This window comes from Psammomys obesus, unplaced genomic scaffold (genome assembly GCF_907164565.1).
Source record: "Psammomys obesus unplaced genomic scaffold, mPsaObe1.curated_primary_1811, whole genome shotgun sequence".
Taxonomy (NCBI): domain Eukaryota; kingdom Metazoa; phylum Chordata; class Mammalia; order Rodentia; family Muridae; genus Psammomys; species Psammomys obesus.
Window position 1 is genome coordinate 14,174,094 of NW_026591598.1, and position 23,852 is coordinate 14,197,945.

The 23,852-nt window shown below is 51.4% G+C and overlaps 1 protein-coding gene and 1 long non-coding RNA gene across 3 annotated transcripts in view; both read left to right on the forward strand.

Annotated features, from left to right (window-relative positions):
* The first annotated feature begins 1,587 nt into the window (after window positions 1-1,587).
* The window catches only part of Tcea3 (transcription elongation factor A3), a 28,232-nt gene continuing 5,967 nt past the window's right edge, over window positions 1,588-23,852 (forward strand). Inside the window, exons 1-7 of one of the 2 annotated variants that reach the window (XM_055610882.1) lie at window positions 1,588-1,762; window positions 8,461-8,523; window positions 9,169-9,274; window positions 9,822-9,963; window positions 12,344-12,406; window positions 19,807-19,970; window positions 20,162-20,217. In XM_055610882.1, the coding sequence (XP_055466857.1) occupies window positions 1,694-1,762; window positions 8,461-8,523; window positions 9,169-9,274; window positions 9,822-9,963; window positions 12,344-12,406; window positions 19,807-19,970; window positions 20,162-20,217 (663 nt within the window). In that variant the 5' untranslated portion in view covers window positions 1,588-1,693. Of the gene's footprint in view, window positions 1,763-2,526; window positions 3,069-8,460; window positions 8,524-9,168; window positions 9,275-9,821; window positions 9,964-12,343; window positions 12,407-19,806; window positions 19,971-20,161; window positions 20,218-23,852 lie in introns of those variants that run through there. The other variant, XM_055610881.1, reaches the window with a different exon arrangement.
* Window positions 20,227-23,495, forward strand: LOC129679602 (uncharacterized). Its single transcript, XR_008720571.1, has 2 exons — window positions 20,227-21,730; window positions 21,844-23,495. It is a non-coding gene; the product is annotated as an uncharacterized LOC129679602 (long non-coding RNA).

Here is a 23,852-nt window from a genome sequence, read left to right on the forward strand (position 1 = left end):
GCCCTTCACAATTGTTGGCCAAATGGCCTCCCAGAAGCTCCAATCAAGAAAAACCTGGTGGGGGCTGGAGAGATGGCTCAGAGGGTAAGAGCGCTACGTGATCTTCCAGAGGTCCGGAGTTCAGTTCCTCACACCTGCATGGTGGCTCACAACCATCTCTAGGCAGGCTCTATGACAGATGCAGCATTCATCTACATTAAATTTTTTTTTTTTAAAGCCTGGCTTTGTTGACTAGGTGCTATGGCCCCACACTTCCCCTGCCCACCCTCTCCACTCTCTGTGCTACAGATACCAACTTTTCAGTTCCTCTACTGCTGACATGCCAGGAACCCTCCCTTGCCCAAGCTTTGGGCAATGAGTGCTCCAGATGGGCTGCTGTCTTGCTCCTTTCTGGATGCCAGAAATGCCTGGAACACAGTAGGTGCTCAGTGAATAGAACAAACACGTGCTGCCTCCTTGATTACACAGACATGCTCCCTTCCCTCCTCCACCAAACTCCCACTTTGCCCTTTGAATTTACTTTGCAACAAATTTCACTTCTTGAGAGGGGATGACCCCCAGCTGGGCCTTCTAAGTGCCCTCTCTCTCTTTTCCCCACCCCAGCTGGGAGGCATACAGTCCTCTTTAATGGCTATCTCGCCCAGCCTGCTGCCCTGAGGTCTTTCCTGCTTGTTGATTAGATATTAGATATGTTTGTTGAATGAAAAAAAAAAAAAATCCTTGACTGTCATCAACAGAGTGGGCAAACAGGCGTCCACAGCAGGCGGGATTGCCTAGGCCTCTGGTCCAGAGCTGGTTCTCTGAGGTTATTTCAGAAAGCTGGTGTAAACAGTTCCCCAACCCTCACACCGTGGGCCCTCTTCTGCCCTCCTCCAGATCAGAGACCTTCCAGAAGGGCCATTTTCTGTCAGAACTCGGTCCACAGAGGATTCTTGGAAGATGTTCCACCCAAGAGCAGATGTGTGCAGAGCTGAAAGGGGGAGGCACACTTACTCAATTCACCCAAAACTACTCTTCCAATCCCACCACCCCCCAACCCACCCCCGTGCACCGCCGAAGAACCAGCCAAAGCCTAGCCTTAGCCGGTCAGAGCGTGGCCCAGGTACTGGCCGCACCGCAGCGCTTTGAGAGCTGGTTAGAAAAACAATAAAGTAGACTGGCAGGCAACCGGCTCGGAGCATTCCTCCGGAGGCGCGTGCACACCGCAAGCCTTGGGCACACGGAGGCGCCTAAGTTAGGGCTGAGCTGACTTCAGGATCTGATGAATGCACCAACTTTTCCCGGCCTGGGCATAGCCACGAAGCCAAACCCTCCCCCCCGGGAGCGCAGCGATGGCGAGACCCAGCAGCTCAGAACTTCCCAGAGTTGCACTGCGCTGACAACCCCGCGGAACCCTCACGCCTAAATCTCCCTGCAGCTCGGGGCACCCCCCTAGAAGGGGCGGAGGAGAAAAGCCCCTTCTCCCAGCTTGGTCCTTCCTCCAGAGGCGCGACCCGCCAGGCCCAGGCAATCTTTGCCCGGGCAGTCCTTGAAGTCTATATTTAGTGGCCGCCACCCATCCCCCAGTGCTGGGAGGGGCGCGCCCCGCCCCCGCCGGGCTTGAGTGTCGGATGTGTTTGCGGCCCGTGCCGCTCGCGCCTCGGCGCTCGCTCCTGCCCCGCGCCCCTAACCCCGCGGGGCGCCGTGGACCAACATGGGCCTGGAAGAAGAGCTGCTGAGGATCGCCAAAAAGCTGGAGAAGATGGTGGCCCGCAAGAAGACGGTGAGGCTGCAGTCTGCACCGCAGCCCCCCGGGCCACGGAGGCGCGCCTCGGCCGGCCGCGGGCGGGCTTGGTGGGCGTGCCGGCCGTGTGCCCGAAGGAAGCGCGCGGGACCCAGGACCCGAGGCGGCCGGCTGGCCGCCAAGCCGGGGAGTCCCCCCCGAGCTACCCGCGGGGCATTTAGGGTGGGCATGTGCGTGGCCAGGTCTGGAGGGGATCATGCAGGCTCCCCCAGGCGCGGCTGGTGCAGCTCAGTGTGGACCGGTCCGGTGCGCTCGTGGCGAGGAGAGAGAGACACACACGAACCCTGGGAAGAAGGACTTTGGGAGTCCCGGGGCTCGGGGTGTGAGCAGGGCCTGGGGAGCTGGAGGCACCACGGCGGGAACTGGAGGGACAAACTCTGGGTTGACTCGGAAAAGGTCGGAGAAACTCGGGCTGAGAAGGGGGCGTCTGCACCCCCCGGGGAGTGGGCTGCTAGACCCGGGCAGAGGGCCGTGGCTGGGGTGCCAGGAGCTTGTTTGCAACTTTTTCCTTGGCCGCAGGACGGAGCCCTGGCTAGCGGGGGTGAACAGGTGCGGGCGGGGGAAGAAAAGGATGAGGCCTGGGCTGCCCCAGCAGGGAGGGGGGCGGGGGGGGGGAGGTGCGCGAAGGTGAAGGGGACTGTGCTGGGAGGAGGGTCCGCAGCCCTGTGAGAGGGTCCCTGAGCTCTCGGACCCAGCAGCGCAGGAGGAGAGCCAGAAGGAGAGTTAATGTTTGATCTACCTAGCGATCTTTGCCTCTGGGCTGGCTTGTGCCAATTCTGGAGGGCGTGGACTGAAAGGCAGAAGACGGACAGACCCGGTGGCCAAGGCCTTCATGCTGATGTGCCGTGGGGTCCTTTTCAGCTCTGGCAGAGTTTCTAGCATTGCGTTGCACCAGGACCTGCATTGCTAGTAACATCCCAGGAAAGTTGGAAATGCTGGGGTCTTCGGAGAGGTTTCAGACCCAGGAAATCCTGCAGTAGTTGCCGGGTAGCAAGGAGAGATGTGATGGTTGCTGGTACAGCGGTTGAGAGCCCAGGTTTCCTCGTCTGTGAGACTGATTGCCTGAGGGAAGAGCGTCTCCGGGGCTGAGGAGTGGGACAGGTGTGCAAAGCCGGTGGCAGGTCTGAGGCTGGTCAGTGAGATGAGTGAGGCTTGCTTTTGCGTGGCTGGAGGGGGTGTGGAAAGATGCCTCACACCTGCGAGGCTTCAGGGCTTCCACCGAGTTGCCCTGGGCTTCCCTCAAAGTCACGGGACACTCCCCGCAGCTGGAGAGAGCAGAACCCAGGTAAGAAGCCGGGGAACTCGCTGGTAGTTCCGGTAGACAGGTGTTGTCTGAGCCTAACCTCTTGGTCACCCCAGACTTGGCCAGTAAAGAAAGCCTGGGTTTCCGGGTGAGAAGGATTAGGGGCTGGGAGGAACCTCAGGAGGCTCCCGGAGACGGCCAGGTTGGAAAGGTTAAGGAGCCTGCTATGGCTTCCCTCTCAGTCCTTTTACAGTCCTCCGCCAGCTAGTCCACGCTCCTTCTTTGAACCTCAGTTTCCTCTTCTGTGAAACGGGAAGAGGAAACGATGTCTCTTGGGGATGGGAGTCCCAAGGAAGAAGCAGGGCGGTCTCCAGGAAAGCTGCACCTTTGGCCACAGACAGGCTCCTTCCAGGGCAGAGCTGGTGTAGAGTCGACTGTCTGGAGTCTGCGCCTGAACTCCGGCAGGGTTTGGGTAGGCACAGAGCTCTGCTGGCCTTCTGCCTGAGGAAGGCGGGCCTGCACCGAGTGAAAGTGGGCCCGCCCAGGGGTGGTGAGTCCAAGAAGGCATACTTCCTGCAGTAAGGCAGATCCTCCACGTTGCAGCTCGGGGCTGGAGTTTGTTTATTCAGTGAGTTGGGGCTGCGTCAGACACTCTGAACACGCACCAGCTAAACAGCTTACAGGAGACGAACACGCGTCAGCTGTCACGGCTGTTCTCGAACGAGAGGACACATCAACAGGGCCACACAAATGCTACCTACTGAGCACCTCCTACTTGACTGCATGAGCTGTGCTCCTGACCCTAACAGGACAGGCATGACACACACACCCACACCCACACCCACACCCACGCACGTGCTTGTGTGCAGTACTCTGACAGTTCGCATTAAAGCGGAGAGATACCCCAAAAGTTGACAACACGGCTTCACACAGACAGCCTCTTTGATACCTTCAGACATCATCATGAAGAGCCAAACAGACACAGGGGGGTCTTGGGCTGCCTCCTCACTGCTCCATGGCTGCACCAGAGAGGCTGTTAGCCATGCTATGAGAGATGCAAGATTGGCATACAGCTTTATGAGCCCACCTGAAAACATGGGCTCATGGATGTTACCCTCCAGTGTGACCCAGTTACCTGGAAACCTGTACTCAGTGGTGAACTGCAAATGATTTCATCCTGACTGGAGTTTTCAGGAAAACCCAGTTCAGGAACAGCATGCTGGCAGTTTGAGATTCATCACTGAGTGTTTATACCCAGAAACTAGCAAATGCTGTGAGACGGGTTTTCTCCTTGAGAACTGGCTGTCAGTATGTGCCAACCAGTCTGTGACTCCTCACACGCGTGTCGGTATTCCGTGTCTGTGTACATATTGGCAGATCTGTGTCTGGATATGGTATGTGATGCTCCAAGCCCAGTGTTTGTCCCAGACCAACTCTTCACATAGTTTCTTTCTTGGCTTCCTCTTCTGTGAAATAGGCTGTCACTCTGTAGAAGTGGTACAGTAAAAGGACCCACTTCCCAGGGGCCTTCTGAGAGGAGGGTGTTTTGTGTCTTTGATTTTGAGACAGGGTCTTATACACAGCATGCCTGCCTCAAACTGGAACTGGGAGTGACCTTGAACCTCTGTTCTTCTCACCTCTGTGCCTCCCAAGAGCTGAGATTCTGGCTGTGAACTAGCACCCCGGGTTTGTACAGTGCTGGGACAGGCCATCTAAGCCTTGTGTATGATAAGGCAAACACTCTCCTTCCCATCTCCTCATGAGAAGTCAGTGCAGGTCAGAGGTCAGGGGTCAGGGCTTAGAAGTGTCCCTGGCACATAGGAAGCCTTTCGTTAACATCAAGCATGGCCTCTATGCCTCCAACTTCATGTGCACCCCGCCTGGTCCGAGGGCCATTCTGGAAACACAGTGAGCCTCAGTGCTAAGGGAGGCTAAGGGCTACCAGAGGGCAGGCTCACAGGACGTGGTCCAGGTCCTGGCATGGGGAGGTTGGTAGCTGGAACCAGGCGAGGTACACACTGGACATAGTGCGTGTTCCACAGGGGGAGAAAATCTCAAGATAGCCAGGGTTGGCTTCTAGATACTAAACTTGAGCTTAGCCAAAACTCGGAGAGGTGACAGGGCTGGCTCCTAGGAGGCAGGTACCAAGAAGGAGAAGGCTAAAATGGGATGAAGGTGTGTTTAGGACCTGGCAGACAGACTTTCAACTCTAGGCTTCCTTCTTCCTCTCTTCATCCTGCTTTCTACTTCATTTGTTCTTTGGGTTTTTTTGTCTTTATTTTATTTTATTTTTTCAAAACAGGGTTTATTTGTGTAGCCTTGGCTGTCCTGGACCCAATTTGTAGACCAGGCTGGTCTTGAACTTGGAAAGTACTGCCTCTGCCTCCCTGAGTGCTGGGATCACAGGTGTGCACCACCGTGCCTGGCTATATTTATTTTTATTCTACGTGTATGGGAATTTTGCCCAAATAGGTGTATGTCTCTGCACGACATGCCTGGTACCTGAGGAGACCAGAAGAGTGTTCCATCCCCAGGAACTGGAGTTACAGATGGCTGTGAACCACCATGTTTGTGCTGGAAACTGAGTTCTATTTATTTATTTAGGTTTGTTTTGAGACAGGGTTTCTCTGTGTGGCCCTGGCTGTCCTGGAACTGCACTACAGTCTAGGCACTGTGCAAGGAGTTTCTTTTAATTATAAGTTAATTGCAAATGTTCGTAGCCGTCCTACCTTGAATCCACCCACTGGAGTCTTACTATGCCGTTAGATAAGCAGATACGCATGACAGAAAACTACCCAGTAACAAAAAGGAACTGTTGACCTGAAGCAGACTGAGCCGTCTGGATGGATCTCAGAAACAGTAAGCTGGGAAAAAAAAAAAGATGCTGTACTGTACTTTTTATATAAAATGCTTAAAATGACCCGGCATGGTGCCACAAGCCTTTAGTCTCAGCATTTGTGAGGCTGATGCAGGAGGCCCACAAGTTCAAGGCCAACTTGAGCTACATATTGAGACCCTATTTGAAAAAACAAAAAAGCAAGAATAGAGTCTAGAGCTGGGCAGTGGTGACACACAGCTTTAATCTCAGCGTTTGGGAGGCAGAGCCAGGTAGATCTCTGTGAGTTAGAGACCAGCATGGTCTACATGGCAAGTTCCAGGACATCCAGGGCTACATAGAGAGACCCTGTCTCAAACAAACAAACAAACAAACAAACAAACAAACAAGCAAACACAAAATCAAAGGTGCGAAGATAAGTCAGTTAGTAAAGTGTTTGATATAAAAGCAGGAGTTCAAGCCCCAGTACCATGTAAAAGGAGGCATGTATTACAAAGAACCCAAGGAAATTTCTGAACAGGCAACCACGGTCGTTCTTGGTGTCATGTGATGATGGTTTCATGAGATTAGATTAGTGTCAAAACTCAGAGGCAGATCAGGGAGATGGGTTAGTGCACAAAGACACTGCCAAGCCTGGTGACCTGAGTTTGCTCTCAGGTGAGAACCAGCTCCAGTAAGTGACCTCCACATACACACCTTGGCAGGAACATCTCTTCCCCCACAAGATAAATATATTGGAAAAAATATTTTTAAAGCACCAATTTAGGAGCCAGAAGGTGGCGGCACATGCCTTTAATCCCAGCACTCAGTAAGCGGAGGCAGGGGGATCTCTGAGTTTGAGGCCAGCCTGGTCTACAGAGTAAGTTCCAGGACAGCCAGGACTACACAGAGAAACCCTGTCCCGAAAAATCAAAAATAGAGTTAAAGCTGGAGAGATGGCCCAGTGGTTAAAATGCAGACTGGCCTTCAGGGGACCGGAGTTTAGTTTCTAGCACCCACTGAGCAGCTCACAGCTAGCTAACTATAACACCAGCTGTAGGGCCGTGACCTCCTGCAGTCACACGCCCACACAGAGACACATAGGTAAGTCACATACATAAATTAAAACGTACCCTCGGGGCTGGAGGATGGCTCAGTGGCTAAGAGCACCGCCTGCTCTTACAGAAGACCCCAGTTCAGGTCTCAGAGCCCACATCAGGGCTCACAACCATCTGTAACTCCAGTTCCAGGGGGGCCCAGTGCCCTCTTCTGACCTTCACAGGTACCGAACATGCAGGTGGTGCTCATGCATGCATATAGACAAAACATACATTTAAAATAAATTAGAAGGGGCCGGATTCAGTGGCACACATCTTTAATCCCAGCCCTTGGGAGGCAGAAGCAGGTGGATCTCTGTGAGTTCGAGGCCAGCCTGATCTACAAAGCAAGTCAAGGGCAGCCAGGGCTACACAGAGAAACCCTGTCTCAAAAAACAAAATTAATATGTTTAAAATTATGCATATGCACACACGTAATTAGCCGTACAAGTCTGAAAACTGGGCTTCGGTGTCCAGCACCCATCAGCTGATGGCCTGTACTCTCCGCATGTGCCACAGGTGGAGACAGAGGGTCCCCACCCCAAGCTGATTGGCTCGGAGTAGCCAGATGGACAAGCTCTGAGATCAGTTGAGAGACCTCGTTCAATATATAAGGGGGAGGGGCAGGAGAGATGGCTCAGTAGTTCAGAGCACTGATTGCTCTTCTAGAGGTCCTGCGTTCAATTCCCAGCACCCACATGGTAGCTCACAACCATCTATACTGGGATCTGACACCCTCTTCTGTCTAATGTTCTCTTCTGTCATGTAGGCATATATGCAAATAGGATGCTCATATACATGAATAAATAAATCTTTAAAAAATAAGGTGGAGAGTGCTAGAGAAAGACAGATGTCAACCTCTGGCTTGCACACACATGTACACTTACAGCCAAACACACGTGAACAAACATACAGACACCACAGTGAAATATGTGTGAACGCTTGTACACTTGTACGCTACAACACGTGTGGCTTACTGCATCGTCAGTTTTACCCCGATAACACTGATCTAAAAGCCGGAGAGAGCCAGGTTGCCAACCATGAGCCTGTACAATCCCAGCTGCTTGGGAGGTTTGCGGTGGGAAGATCCAAGAGTTCCAAGCTAGCCTGGGCAACATAGTGAGACCCCCTCCCCCATCAAACAAAAGAAGCAAAAGTCCTTAGTCCTCCCCCACCCCACGGAAGCTCACAGTCCGTGAGGGGAGGGAAAGGGATGCCGGAGAGGAAAGGAGGTAGGGAAGCTTCAGGTAGTGTCTGCATTTCCAGGCAGACACAAGACAGGGGCATGCTGGGCAGAAAGAAGCCCAGGGAAAGGCTGGTGGGAGGTGGGGGGAGTGATGGGAGGGGCAGCTAGCCAACTGAGGGGGGCACACAGAACCTTCCCCTTCTCTCTGCTTCTGTGTGCCCACATCTGTCCTTGGCCCACACATCCATCCACCTGTTCTCCCCAGAGCTCACAGCAATCAGAGAGAGGCCCGGGGCAACACCCAGGTCTCAGTGTTCTTCTTGTGACTTCCCACAGGAAGGGGCCCTGGACCTTCTGAAGAAGCTGAACGGTTGTCAGATGTCGATCCAGCTGCTGCAGGTGTGTGTGTTGGGGGGGCTCTGGAAGCAGTGCCCCTGTGGGAGGGAAAGGCCCTGTGGAGGTTTCCGAGGGGTGGGGGGTGCTAGGGATGAGATACTGACATGGAGTCGAGGGAGCATTCCTCGAGGGTAGGTTCTTTCCCAGGCTCAGGAGTCAGGATCCTTGGGTTTAAGGAGAAGGTGCTTTCCTTGAATCTTTCTCCAAAGCCAAATGCCCATGGGATCCAAATGGCCTATGACCTTTTTGAGATTTCCCACCTCACCCAAACTTTACCAGAGACTTCTCGCCCCCAAAAGATAAGCATAGATCGGAGATGTGGCAGCCAGCGGTGGGCCTAGGTCGAGACTTTTCTCAAAGCATCTAGTAGGGTCCTAACTACAGCCAACACCCACCCCCACTCCAGCTTTATCAGTATAGGGGATGTAGGTCAGGGCCCAGTTCTAAGATAGACGACTGATGGATCAAGGTAATGCCCTCTGCTGGGGGCCAGGGCAAGGGCCCTGGAGAGGTCTAGGTTGGAGAGAAGTGATGGCTGAGCGAGAGCTGTTCTCTTCAGTAAGAGTGGACAGTCCTGTGGGTCAGCAGCCAGTTTTGTGGGTCAGCGGACAGTCCTGTGGGTCAGATCCCTTAATCCTTTCCTCACAGACCACCAGGATTGGAGTCGCGGTCAATGGAGTTCGCAAGCACTGCTCAGACAAGGAGGTGGTGTCCTTGGCCAAAGTTCTCATTAAAAACTGGAAGAGGCTGCTGGGTGAGAGGGGGCAAGACTGATGGGAGACGGGGCTCCCTCCCAGCAGATGGGAGAGGCCAGGCCTGGCTGATAGGCTCAGCTTATATCATTGAGTTATTTAATAAATGGTACACGGCCCCTGGATCGTGGAAGTCCCAGTGTTGTGTGCACGGGTATAAGTAGCATTTGGCTTTTCTTGTATGTGTGTCGGTATGTTTCCGTTTGTGCGCATGTATGTGCACGTTGCCTGTCTCTGCATAGATGGGTGTCCTGCTGTGCCCGTGTCCCTGTGTGAGGGGTGCATGTTACATATGCACCCCTGCCCATGTATTTATGTGAGTGCATTCCTGCATACGTGCATCTGTGGACAGGCACGCACACGTGTGTGCATGTGTGTCTGTGCGCGCATTCCTGTGTTCGTGTGTGTTGGTGCATACATACGTGTGTGTGCGTGCATGTGGGTGATGGGTACACATGCAGCCTTCCCCCGGTTCTGGCCCTTTATTCCCCAGGGACGAAAGTCGCACAGGGCCGTGCTGAGAAGGAGCTGAGTGCTTTTCATTTCCAGACTCCCCTGGAACCACCAAAGGAGAGAGAGAAGACAGAGAAAAAGCAAAGAAGAAAGAAAGGGGGCTCGGTTGTTCAGACTGGAAGCCAGAAGCAGGTCTCTCTCCACCAAAGAAGAAAGGAGCGGAAGAGCCCAAAAACAGGTACTTCTTTCCTGGGCTGGAGAGCAGGAGGTGGGGGAGGCATGCTTTTCATAGCCTCTGCCAGCAGCTGTTGAGTGGATTTCCGGAAGATACACAGCTCCCGAGGAGATGTGAGGGTCTTCTCCAGAGCTCACTCTGGGGTCTTTGGCTCAGTCTGACTCGCATGGCACTTGGCATCACGGAGACAGGCGGAGGGATGGGAAGCATGACAGACATGCAGCCCTGGCATCGCTCACCCTTCAGACCCTCACAGGAGACAGGCACCGTGGCACATGGCTGTAAACACAGCGCTCAAGTGGTAGGAGCAGGAGGTCATGGGTTTGTGGCCAGGCAAGGCAACATAGCAAGCCCACGGCCTCAAAAAACAAGCAGGGTTCTCATAGGAGACTGCACAGCTATTCTCTGACCCCTCAGATACAAACAAAGGAGACCACAGTGGGAGAGAACCCCTGTTTTGAGGATCCCCATGTCCCCAGCATTGCACCAGCCCCACAAGCAAAGCCTTGGTGTCCAACAAGAGCAGTCACCACTGACAAGAGCACTTCTTGAGGGAGCCAGAGAGATGGCTCAGTGGTTGAGAGCACTGACTGCTCTTCAAGAGGACCTGGGTTCAGTTCCCAGCACCCACATGGCAGCTCACAACTGTCTGTCATTCCAAAATCTGACACCCTGACACAGATAGAGATGCAGGCAAAATACCAATGCACATAACAATGTCTTGGTCACTTTATGAACCAACCCCTTTGCACTGGCCGTGATGTTGCCTGGTAACACGTATTCCTACCTTGGTCAGGTCTGCAGAGCTAGTGGGGCTAGTTGAGAAGGGGAAGTCATTGATTCAGTATCTACTCAGCATTTGTGCCAAGCCACCAGGAAGCAGAGGATCCTGGGAGTAAGGACTTTCCAGATCCCACAGTTATTTTGTGGGAGTGGGACTGGGTCTTTGCCTCTGCAGAGAGCAGCAGAGGCGTGGTGGTCTCGACTGCACGCCATTCCCGTTGCCCACCTGGGTATTCAGCTGGGTATTCTCGAAAGCCTGTGTGTCGTGGGTAGGACACAGATGCCACGTTTATTATGGCACATTAAAGACTTCAACAGATATATGGATGAGCCTTCGGGAAAGCTGAGGCAGTAGGGCGCCTTGAGAGCAGTTGGAGATCAGCCTGAGTGACACACGGAGCCCCCATTTCAAAAGAAAATTTTTCAAAAAGTGACTAAACCTTCCTTAGACCCTGTAACTGGGAAATGTCCTAACTTCTTGGGGTTTGTGTTTGGCCACCCGGTAATTAATAGGTTTGTGGTAGATTTTTTTTGTCAGACATACCTTCAGAATCTTTCAAATGCCTCAATGCATAAACTTAAAAAAAAAAAAAGTGTGTGCACAGGTGTGGAGGTCGGGGGGGGGACAACTTGCAGGGGTCAGTTCTGTCCTACCATATAAGGTCAGAGTATCCACCTCAGGGCATCAGGCTTGACATCTCCCCCTCCTTCCCTCTTTCTCTCCCCTCCCCTTTTCCATCTCCCACCTCCCCTCTGCTCTCTTCCCTGTCCCTTGTCAGCTCTCTTCACGGTGCTGGGGCTGGAACCCAGGGCCTTCCTCATGCTAGGCTAGGCAAGCGCCTTTACCACTGCGGTCCAGCCCAGTCCTCCCGCAACGCTGCTTTTACATAACTCCCAAGGAGGACTGTGGCCCAATAAATACAGTAGGAAGTAAGTTATGCAGTATTCGAGAAGTTGTGAGCTGTGGAATCAGGAGAATTACGAGACGAGACTGGAACGCAGCTTTCAAGCGGGAATTGTATAAAGCAATGAAAGGGAACAGTGACTTAGAGACACAGTGGTTACAGGATTGGGTGGATTTTCAGTCTTTTTTCTTTTCCCCCTCCTGGACATTGTTCTCTTATAAGACTTTTGGGACAGAGCACACATCTGATCTTGTCCCTTGCTTTTTACACTTGTTACTTGAACTCAGCTCTTCTACCTCTCAAGTCTGTGTGCGTCTCCCAGGCTCCTAATAGGCTGCAGGGGAGGCTGAAGGCCATCACAGCCCCTCCAGCTCCAGATACAAGTACCAGGGCAGGGATGCCGCTGGCCAAAGCCTGCCTGAGAGCAGGGAGGAGATCTGTGAGGGCTGTCAAGAGAGTGATTAGTCGCTACAGGGTAGCATGACGGCAGACATCTGTTTCCTCCCTTGGCTTGCTCTGTCAGGTGGGGGTGGGTGAGAGGGTACCTCGGGATCTCCTTTTCCCTGGCAGCTGCGGCCCAGGCAGGCTCCCTCCTTCCTCTGCCCAGCAGGTCTGGCTCCAGGGTTTCCTCTCCCAGGGAGCAGTGCGGCTGCCAGCCTACAAGACAGCATCATCTCCAGTCTTGTGTCTTGCAGGAGAGACTCTGTAGAGTCCAGGTCATCCATCACCTCCTCTCCGAAAAGGCCGTCGGTGGAAAGGTAAAGGAAAGGGTCCTGTTCATCGGGGAGGGGGAGGGGGTTTCTCCGCTGCTAGCTCCAAATGCTGGGACCTTCAGGTGTGACTGCTGACAAGTCACCGCCACTCCATCAAGAGTACCATCCCCAAGTCGAGTGGAGCTTAACAAGGACAGCCAGCGATTACAAACAAACTAAAAACGGTATCTGGGAGGCTGGGGGATGACTGCGAGCCCAAGGCCAGCCTAGGCTGTATAATGAGAGGTGAGGCAGCTGCTTATGCAGGTGTTGGGGGTCACATGTAGTCAAGGGTGTGTGAAGGCAACCTGACGGAGCCAAGGAACAGTGACAGAATCTGCAGAAGCGGTGTGAGGGAGGCAGCAGAAACAGAGGGAGTTCAGGCCTTCTGAGTGGCTGCGCTTGGGAGGCAGAGGCAGGTGGATCAGCACTTTGAGGCCTAGGTCTGGAAATGTATTTGAGCGGCCCAAGGCATTTTGGCAGAGCAGCTGAATCAAGAAAGTAAGTAAGAAAGCTTGGGATGGAAATAAAATTTGAGTCATGGGGTGTGAGGTGGGGGTGGGGGAGATCATGTACCTTTAATCCCAGCACTCAGGAGGGAGAGGTAGGTGGATTGTTTGTAAATTTGAGCTGATCTACAAAGGAGTTCCAGGACAGCCAGGGCTACACAGAGAAACCATGTCTCAGGAAAAAAAAAAAAAGAGAAAGAGAGAGAGAGAGAATCATTAGTGTTTGGCTGGCATTTTAGAAACCTGAATGAGGGAACCAGGGAGTTTGTGGGTAAAGGAATGAATGGAAATTGGGGTTGAAGAAGGGAGGAGGTCAAAGGTCAGAGCAGCCAGAGACATATACCTGACGGAGAGCACAAGTTGCCTTGTGGTGGATGGAGAGAAATGGGGAGGATCAAGGAGCCATACTGAATCCCAGGCTGGCCTGCCTGGACACTAAGGGATTGTGGGAGAATGTGTCAGTCAGACGCTGCACTTCTTTGAAGCCTGCTTTCAATAAGATTGCACTCGGAAAGAGTAAGAGCGCAAAAAATTTGTTCATTGAAAGCTTTGTGAAGTTTTGCCAGGCCTGGGGGGTTGACACAGAGTCAGCATGGTGGAAAGTGGCAACTCCAGCTGCTGAGTGGTGTGCTCCTGAGAGTCTGACGACGCTGAATCATCCTGCCTCTAAAGAAAAGAACTCTGCAGTCAATTAGTAATGTCTGCAGAGGGCAGGGCCTGGGGAAACCAGCTCTGGCATCATCCTGCTTATAGACCACTGGTTTTCTATAGGAGGCACTTTTGAGAATATTCTATGTGGATGAGGGGTGAGGGTGAGGATTGTGGAATGGAGATATTGCTAGTGTTTAATTGGAAGAGATGCTAAATACCATGGAATATGACACTAGCTCTGTGTAACCACAAAATGAAATGTCCCACTGATCCAGGGAACTCATTTAACGCTGGGGGAAAGATTTCTACCTCAAGTCCAACCACTCTTCCACCTGCCTCACAGCCTTAAGGCCTCCTGGCTCCTCCGGAATGCTTTTTCTTCTGAAAGTCAACCAAACAGAATGTATGTGTCTTCCTGGTAGTTGTAACGTTCCCTTCTGGCTCAATATCAGGGACAGGCAACCGAAAGACAGAAGCAGAAGCTGGGCGCAATGGTGCATGCCTGTAATCCCAGCATTCTGGGAGGCAGAGGCCAGCCTGGTCTACAAAGTGAGTCCAGGACAGCCAGGGCTACACGGAGAAACCCTATCTCAAATGCCCCCCACACACACAAAAGACAGAAGCAGGTCTTAAAAATGCATTTTATCTTCTATTTAGACTCTTGTACTCTCTACTCCTTTATTTCTGTTTTCTCTTTCCTTCCTCATCTCTATTAGATCACTTAAGGCAGCCGTAAAGAGATGGAAAGCAGGAAGAGAGGCTTGGTCTGACCCTAGGTGGAGCACATTTATTTGTAGTGAGGGGGCATCTTTGTTACCCATATGTGTGGATGGCCAAAATGCTTACATTAGAAGACGTGAGGCTGGAGAGGTGGCTCAGTGGTTAAGAGCTTTTCTGCTCTTCCAATTGACCCTGGTTCAGTTCCCAGCAGCCACAACTGTCTATATGCCAATTCCAAGGAGCATTTTCACAATAATGCACATAAAATAAAATTAAAGATTTTTTTTTTTAAAAAAAGATGAGAGATGGCCCCTTATAGGGGCAGAAATGACTCTCATAGTCCGCAGGGGAAGCTGGGAAGTGTAGCTATCAATCTCTCCCTCCATTTTCTCTTTCTTCTCCTCTCCTCTCCTTTGCTTTTCTTACGTCTTCTTTCCTTCCCTTTTCACAAGATTTCTGTTGAGGCTGACCTCAACCTCAACATCTTCCTGCCTTAGCTTTCCACTTGCTGGGATTGCAGGTATACGACCTATGACCAGCTCTGTTTAGGCTCATTCATTCATTCATTCATTCATTCATTCGTCCATTCATTGGTTAATTCATTCATCTGTTCAGCAAACCACAGCTGCTAGGCATGTCTTTGCAAACCCACCATTCCCCAGGTCGGGAGGACACAGTCACACCCTGAGTGACTGATGCAGCGTGCAGCTAACTAGACAACCCGCCTACCTGAAGGGGTGACGCTTCCCAGCCCTAACCAGTGGTTGCCTTATGAAAGCACACCTCCGATTAGCCTTTCGGGGTTTGTGATTGTTTGTTTGTTTGTGAGATGAGGTCTCACTGTGTAGCTGGGGTTAGGGGTGTGTGCCCCCAGAATCTTACCTGGCTGACCTTAAGCTTTTGGGCCCAAAGCAGCCTTATCGCCTTAGCTTCCCAAGTAACTGAGAATTCAGATGTGTCAGCATGCTTGGCTGTCATCTTTCAGATTTTTATTTATTATTTGTGTGGGGGGCGTGCATTTGTGTGTGTGCGTGTGTATGTGTATGTGTTGCGTGATGTGTGGAAGCATGTGATGGGGTCAGAGGACAACTTTGTGGATCCGGTTCTCTCTTTCCATCCTTATGTGGATTCTGAGGATCAAACTCAGCACCAGGCTGATGTGGCCATCTCTCTGGCCTCAATCTTCCGGTATTAAGATTATTTCTACATTGATTGATTGTGTATGTGTGTGTGGCCAAAGGACACCTTATAGGAGTTGGTTTTTTTCTTCCACGATGTGGGTTCCGGGGTGGAATTCTGGTTGTCATGTTTGGTGGCAAGCACCCTTCCTCGCTGAGCCAGCTCACCAACCCTCAGTCTTCCGGTTTTATGGGTGTTATTGGTTGTTGTTTAATTTGTGTTTATGTGTGTCTACTTGCATGAGCTTATGTCTTCCATACACATGCAGGAGCTCAGAGGCCAGGAAAGGGTGTTGGGTCTCCTGGACCCGGAGTTCCCGGTAGTTTGTGAGCCACGCTGGAGAGGGAACTGAGGTCCTCTGTAAGAGCAGTTAACGTTCTCAGTTGCAGAGCTCATCTCTCCCAGTGTTCCAGCTTTGGTTTTGTTTGTTTTGTTTTTGTTTTTGAGAAAGGGTTTCGCTGTGTAGCCTTGGCTATCTGGGACTTACTCTGTAGACCAGGTGTCCTCGAACTCGCAGAGATATGCCTGCCCCTGCCTCCCGAGTGCTGGGATCAAACGTGTGGACCACCACGCCTGGCCAGTGTTCCAGTGTTTAAGGAAAGCTAGATATTAATATTTCTTCATGTGAAATTCATAATTGTAAATACTGGCCACTCGTGTGGATTTTTCTAAGATCCAACAGAACACATAGCGTATCCCACCAGGGTACAGCCTGTAAGGCCAGGCAAAGATCGAACTCGGGACCTCTGAGTCAGAGGTCACATGCTAAAATGCTAGCTTGGATTCCTTAGATCCATAGCTCGGATTCAGTGCAGCGGCTACACTGTGCGGTAAGAACACAGGAAGAATGTCAAGAATGCCTCACTCACGAGAGAGAATCTGAGCTGGGAGTTGGAAAGCGGGGCAGAAGTGTGTCAATAGAAGTGCTCAGCTGTTGTGGGAACTATAACTGGAACGCACACAGAGAGAGATTACACCCGCTTGAGGGACTCCATGGTGACAGAGAAGAAAGGCGTTCAGATCAGTCGCCTATCTTCCAGGCTTTGGCTGGGCAGCTACTGCCTGTTGCAGTAACTGAATTGCCCTCGAGGTGGCGCTCAAGAGCAGCGAGCAAAGCCCCCAAGTGCCTCTGCCAAGCACTAGGGAGGATTTCTTAGAGCTTGCCCTCGTGCAGGACTGAAGCTGAGACCGACAAACCTCGGAGCCGAAGGAAGGTGCTGAAAAACGCGCCTAACTCCCGAGCCTCGTTAACGATGCCCTTTCTAGAGTTTGGTAGCTCCTCATGGTATGAGTGTGACTGCCTGAAACAACCCAGTCCAGTCACGAAACCCAGGCAGCCAGCTCCTAGCCAAGCTGGAAGACACAGAGCCGGGGTCCTACCAGGAAGGAGGGGAAAGTGCTCCAACAAGCGGCACTTTACTTAAGTAAGGACACTCTGGAAAAGTCTTGTTTCCAGACACAGTGAAATGTGTTGGGGGAACTGGAGAGACAGACAGCCCTTTCCTGTCTCACGGAACCACCGTGGACGTTGGATGGATGACTTTGAACAACTTGGTTTCACTCACTGAGATCTGCTCTATTGATCTATAGGGTGGGAATGATTTTAACTTCCCAAGGTCATGGTGAGACTCAGATGGCGAGATGGATGGCTTGGCCTTGCTCCCAATCCACACGCCACAAATGCAGAGCATGGGAAAGTAACGTTCATATTCAGTATAAGTGACCTGATGCTTCTTGCTGCAAATTTCTTAGGTTCTTTTAGTCATTCCAACAGACCCACAAGATGGAGGCTACTCTTTTGTTTTTCAAGACAGGGTTTCTCTGTGTAGCCTTGGCTATCATGGACTCACTCTGTAGACCAGGCTGGCCTCCAGCTCACCGAGATCCACCTGCCTCTGCCTCCCTGAGTGCTGGGATTACAGGTGTGCACTCCCTTGCCTGAGGAATGGATGCTACTCATTCCTATTTTACATGTGAGAAAACTGAAAACTGCCCAAGGCCATAGTGGGTGTACCAGGCTTTGGAGTTTGCCTTGGAAGCCTAGATGTGTGGGTTGGTGTGTGAGTGAAGGGGGGAGTGTGTGTGAGGCGGGGAGGGGGGCACACATGGAGGCCTGAGGGAAACTTTGGGAAACTGGTTTTCTCTTTCCTCCGTGTGGGCTCTAAGTCTTGAATACAAGTCATCATGCTTTGTAGCAGCTACCTTCACCTGCCTAGCTATGAAAGCCTGACTTCTTTAGGGACTGGGGTATGAGGCTAGCCTTCATTATGTAGCCCAGGCTGGATCTCCTGGTCCTCTTGCCTCAGTCTCTTGAGCACTGGAGTCACAGGCATGTGCTACCACACTCAGCTCCCAAGCTTGCGTAGACGTTCCAAACGTGATAACTGTCGTTGCTGTCAACTCCAAAGCCCTGTGCTGTGGGCTTCCTCTACACATTCCTTGGTGAGCCCTGGACCTTAGGTGTGCCAGGGCCACACATATCAGCAAGGACTCCTTTCCACTGAGGAATGGGAGAGTGAGCCCTCTTGTAAGCCCAGGAAATAGGAATACTGATTTTCAGAAGGGACGTACCTCCTTCCAGGTGAGCCCCGTCTGTGCTCCCCAGTCCTTCACCCAGCATGCATTCAACAGCAGGTTAGCGAGCTCTTGCTATGGAGTGAATGGGCCACACCATCTCTGTATGGACTGTCACCTGAGGATGAAGCAGACAAGGTCTAAAAGCACGAGAGCAAGTTAATCATAGACTTGGGTAAGTGCTGTGCAGTAGGAGAGCAGGGTGGAGGCAGTTGGCCTTAGCTAAGGTGAAGGAGCACATCTCCCTGAGGATGTGGCCTTTGAGCTAAGACATGACTGACAGGCCGGAGGGACCTCTGCTTTTCACCCTGGGAAATGCCAGCTACTCAGTCCTGCTCTCCAACAAAACTTCTCAGGCTTGGTAGGGCTCACCTTTTATCCCAACACACGGGAGGTTGAAGCAAGCAGATCTCAAAGTTTGAGGCCAGCCTGGTTTATAGAGTGAGTTCCAGTATAGCCAAGGCTACACAGAGAAACAAAACAAAAAACCCCAAATAACCCCCCTCTCCAAACGAAAAGAAAGACAGAATGAGAGACAGCTCAGCAAATGTAAGTGCCGTCTACAGCATCCATGAGAAGAAGCTGGACGTGGCGGCCTATGTACATGCTTGCAATCCCAGTCCTGGGAAGGTCGAGTCAGGAGGGTCCCTGGGGCTCCCTGGCTGGCCAGCCTAGCCTGCAGGGTCCCAGCAAGAGACTCTTATCTCCACACACTGCACACACACATGCACACAAATACCAAACACAAAATCAATCACTATCCTGCTGGGGACATGGTTCAGTTCTTAGCATGCTGGCCTGGCATACTCAAAGCCTGGGTTCACTCCCCAGCCCCTCATAAACCAGGCAGGGATGCACAACTATAGTCTTAGCAGTTAGGAGGCGGGGGCAGGAGGATCAGAAGTTCAGTGCTTTCCTCAGCTACGTAGTAAGTTTGAGGCCAGCCTGGACTATGAGATTTTTTTGTCATCTAGTCATTGGAGTAAACGGGTCACTGTAGACAATGCATCTACTGTCAGTATGTCTAGATAGGCCCTGGGTAGAACTCAGTGATGGGATTTTCTAAGCTTATTTTTTTGTTTGTAAATAGGACGATGGGAGTGTTGACCACCAGGGACTCCTATGAGAATTAAACTAGAAAATGTTCCAGGAGTGCGTGGCACAACTCTGGAGCCCAGTAAGAACCAGGCCTCTTAGATGGTGGTAGATAAACACTACTCAATAGACTCTGAGCTCCAGGAGGGAGAAAGATAATCCCACTTGGGTGCTTATTCTTCACACAGTTTTTGGATAGTAGGGACCTGATGATGGGTGGGTGGATGGATGGATGGATGGATGGATGGATAGATAAATGTATACGGTACCTAATAAATTCTGGATGAATGATATAAATTTATATGTAAGAGTGCATTTATCACAGTATAGAAAAGCTAGAGCCTAACCATTAAGTGTTCCTCATTCTGAAACAAGCAGAGCACAGTGGTTGGCAGGAAGCCTGGGTACCACAAGCTCAAATGCTTGCACTTGAGTTCTTATAGGTTCCCAGATACGTGACAGGAGTCAAGCTCATATATTTTAGCCCACTTTTTTTTTTTTTAATGAGGATTAAATGAGATGATCCTCGTCAAGAATCTAAAGTAGCACCTGCCTCAGAGGGCTGCTTTGAGAATGAGAAGAGAGCACCCATATTCATGGAAACATCTAGAATGTTACTCTCCAAAAATGGTTTGTTTGCCTCATGTCAACCTGTTCACGACTGACTGTCATCCTCAGATCCAACAGCAGCAGATCTAAAGCGGAAACTCCCAAGACCCCCAGCAGCCCCTCAACTCCCACATTTGCCCCTTCTGTCTGTCTCCTGGCCCCCTGCTATCTCACGGGGGACTCTGTCCGGGACAAGTGTGTGGAGATGCTGTCAGCAGCCCTGAAGGCAGAAGGTGAGGGCTTGGGCTGGGGGAAGGAGGAAGCAGCAGGGGAGAGGCTGTCTGTGTATTTGTTTATTTGTTTAGAGTCTAATTTGTTTGTTTATTGAGGCAGAATCTCCAGTAGGGGGTACAGGAATACCAGGGGTACAGGCATCCCTGGCAAAGTCAAGCAGGGCTGATGTCTGTTCCCCCTTCTCTTTTAGACGATTTTAAGGACTATGGAGTCAACTGTGACAAGCTGGCCTCTGAAATAGAAGACCATATCCTCATGTCACGTGGGGCTGAGGTGCCTAGCCTGTCTGGTTGGCAGAGCTGTGGGAGCAGCTCTGAAGACAGCTCCCTGCCCTGTCCTTGAACCGGGGCCCCTGAGTACAGCTGACACTGTTAGGTCTTGCCCAGTCCATCAGTGGGTTCCCTGGGTTCATCCAATTGCAGGTGAGGCACCAGAAGCTCAGAGAGGTGCTGTCACCTGGCAAAGCTCCTGCAGCTAAATGTAGCTGGAGTCTGAACCCTGAAAGTGTGACTTCAGAATCGGGGGGTGGAGTGCTCAGCTGCTGGGCCAGACAGACCATGTCATACAGCTGGTCAAGCCATTGCCTCCCAGACCTTGAGTGAACAGAGAGCAGCGTGCCTCATCCTCAGCGTTGCCCTCCCTCCTCTGATGGACACAGCTCCCCAGTTGCACTCTGTGATGCCACTGAGCAGGCACCTGACCCCTCTTGACTCTTTTAGTCCTCCCTGCTGTCCCTGTGGGACATGCTGGTGTTCTCCTTGTATAGACAAGGAAACTAAAGCTGGGAGCTCCAGGGCATCAGAGCTGGACCGGAAGCCTCGGTATGCCGTTCTATGTAAAAAAAAAAAAAAGTACATTTTAAGGCTAGAACCTCCTAGGGAAGGCAGAGGCAGGTGGATCTCGGTGAGTTCGAGGCCAGCCTGGTCTATAAAGGGAGTCCAGGACAGCCAAGGCTACACAGAGAAACCCTGTCTTGAAAAAAACAAAATAGAAACTTACTATGTAGCCCTGGCTTGCCAAAACTCACTCTCTAGGTAGACCAGGTTAACCTCAAACTTACAGAGATCTGCCTGCCTCAGCCTCCAGAGGCTGATAGTAAAGGCACTCACCAAACTGTCCGGCAGCTCTATATACTTAAACTCTCCATATACTTTATTCATTTCACTGCCTGGTTTTTGTTTGTTTTGTTTTGTTTGTTTTGTAGACCAGGTTGGCCTCAAAGTCAGAGATTTGCTTGCCTCAGCCTCCTGAGTGCTGGGATTACAGGCCTGGGCCAGCACTTACCTCTTGATTTTCATCGTGGAGATGATGGACTTACTGTAATGCCGCTCTCCCACACTAGAAGATTTGGTTCTTGGGCCAAATAGTTGCTCCCCATTGAAAGGATGTTGTACTTTCTCTTACTGGAGACAAAGGTTTGCATGTCTGGGATGAAGTATGGAATAAAGGAACCGGAAGATCCAGGAGAAAAGGATTTTCAGTGTCACATAAGATGTGTGACTGGGTCTGCCTGGGAGGCCAGGGACCAGACTGTGGGCAGCCAACTTGCCTGTTTCTGTCTCCTGCCTGAGCCAGCCCTAGTCCCCAGGCATATTCTCTCGTGGTTTCTCTTAACCACTGTTCATTGATTATCCAGCCATACCTCAGCAAACTTTGCATTTCCCAGTCTCTCAGCAAATACATTCTCACCATTTTTCTGTTAACTCAGGAACCCAGAGCTTCGGGCTCTCAAGACGTCATCTTCATTTTCTGCAGAATGGTCAGTGGCTTCCCTGCCCAGTTTGAAGCAGAAGGGGTGGCCTGGTGCCCGGTCTCCTTTACATCTGTCTTTCTTCCTCATTTGCTTTCTCCATGGTCTGTCTCTTTTGTTAGGAGAGGAGCGGAAGCCACAGCAAGCTGCCCAGCTTTTTATCATGGTGGAGGGGAGGATGAATACAGGCCTCATATGCTCTGTGTTCCTCAAAGGTCTGTCGTCTGTGGAGTGAGCCTGACCTAATCGGTGTGACCTGGGCGTGAGCCTCTGAAGGGTCCCAGAGTCCCCAGAACTGCTCTCCACCTGATCCTCATCTGTGGTACTGGTGTGTACAGGAGGAAAGAGAGAGGCCACAGACCCACAGATCCACAGTACAGGAGTTCTGTCTGAATGGCAGTGTTAAACTTACAGTTTGGCTCCTGAATGCTTCATGGCACATTCTTTTGTTGTTGTTTTGTTTTTCAAGACAGGGTTTCTCTGTGTAGCCTTGGCTGTCCTGGAACTCACTCTGCAGACCAGGCTGGCCTTGAATTTGGAAATACTCCAGCCTCTGCCTCCTCGAGTGCGGGGATCAAAGGGGAGCGCCACCACTGCCCAGATATTTTCACCCTGTTATTGTACAGATGACATTAAAACAAAAATGGGCCCAGAGCCACAGCGCCACATCCTTTCTACCAGTTCCTGACAGTCAGCTGCTCTCTCTCGGCTGTGCTTTTTCCCAGCAGTGGCTCAGGAAACCAAGAAAATGAGGTTGAGCTCCCTAGTCCTGCTCCATGTTTGGAGGGGAGGATCTAAGCTACTGGGCTTGGATGGAACTGTGGTCCATAGCCAGGGGTGACTTCCTGCCTTCAAGTGGACAGAGCATTGCCGTAGAGGAGGCCTGACTTGCAGCCTTGGCCCCACTAGGAATCTGCCCTCAAGGACCTAACCCTTTCTCAAAAAAAAAAAAAAAAGTTTTTTTTTTTTTTTTTTGAGAAAGGGTTTCTGTCTGTGTAGCCTTGGCTTGTAGACCAGGCTGGCCTCGAACTCACAGCAATTCTTCGGCCTTTGCCTCTTTGAGTTCTGAGATTAAAGGCATGTGCCCCCACAACTAGCATAAATTTTTTTTTCTTGTCTCTCTCTCTCTCTCTTTTTCACCTGAGCCCTTTCTAAGCCTTGGCTTTCCTCATCCACTTGCGGGAGAAGTAACTGGCCAGCCATTCCCAGAGTGGGTCCCTGTGACGAAGGGTTGTGCCTAAGAGGAGGGGAGATTTCTGAGCAGACTCCTTGGGGAGAGGCTGGGATGTAGCTGGTTTGGGAGAATAATGCTTACCTGTGATTCTAGCACTCAGGCGATGGAGCCTAGAGATTCAGAAGTTTAAGCTCATCCTCAGCTACACAGAGAACTCCAGGCTATGCCAGGCTACAAGAGACCACATCTCAAAAGAAATTGGAGGTGGAGGGGAGAACAGGACTGCCCCTGGATTTTGTTGTTTTGTTTTTGTTGGGTTTTTTTTGGTTTTCTGATACAGGGTCTCTGTAGCCCTGGCTGTTCTGGAACTTGCTGTGTAGACCAGGCTGGCCTCAAACTCACAAAGATCCACCTGCCTCTGTCCTGAGTGCTGGGATTGAAGGTGTGTGCCACCGTGCTAAGCTTTCAGTGGCGTCATGGTTTGGTTTGGTTTTGGTTTTGGTTTTTCGAGACCGGGCTTTTCTGTGTAACCCTGGCTGTCCTGTAACTTGCTCTGTAGCGGAGTCTGGCCTTGAACTCATAAAGATCCACCTGCCTCTGCCTCCTGAGTGCTGGGATCAAAGGTGTGCGCCACAACCATGCTCAGGTGCCAATGGTTCACTTTTGCACTTAACTTCTCCGGGCCTGAAACGTACGTCTCTTGACCTTTCCTTTGACAGCTGGTCCTCAGCTCTGGGGTCCCTTCACACTAGATGTCTCCCTCATCATCCTCATCCTCATCGTAGCCCTCCTGAATGCAGAGCACTTGACGTATTCCATGCCCTACACTGGTTCCTTGTGCACGATCTCTCCTAACAGCCCTGGTTTGTTTTGTTGTTTTGTTTTTATCTGTGTTGTTGTTTATAATAAGGGAACTGGGGCTGGAGAGATGGCTCTGTGGTTAAGGACACCGACTGC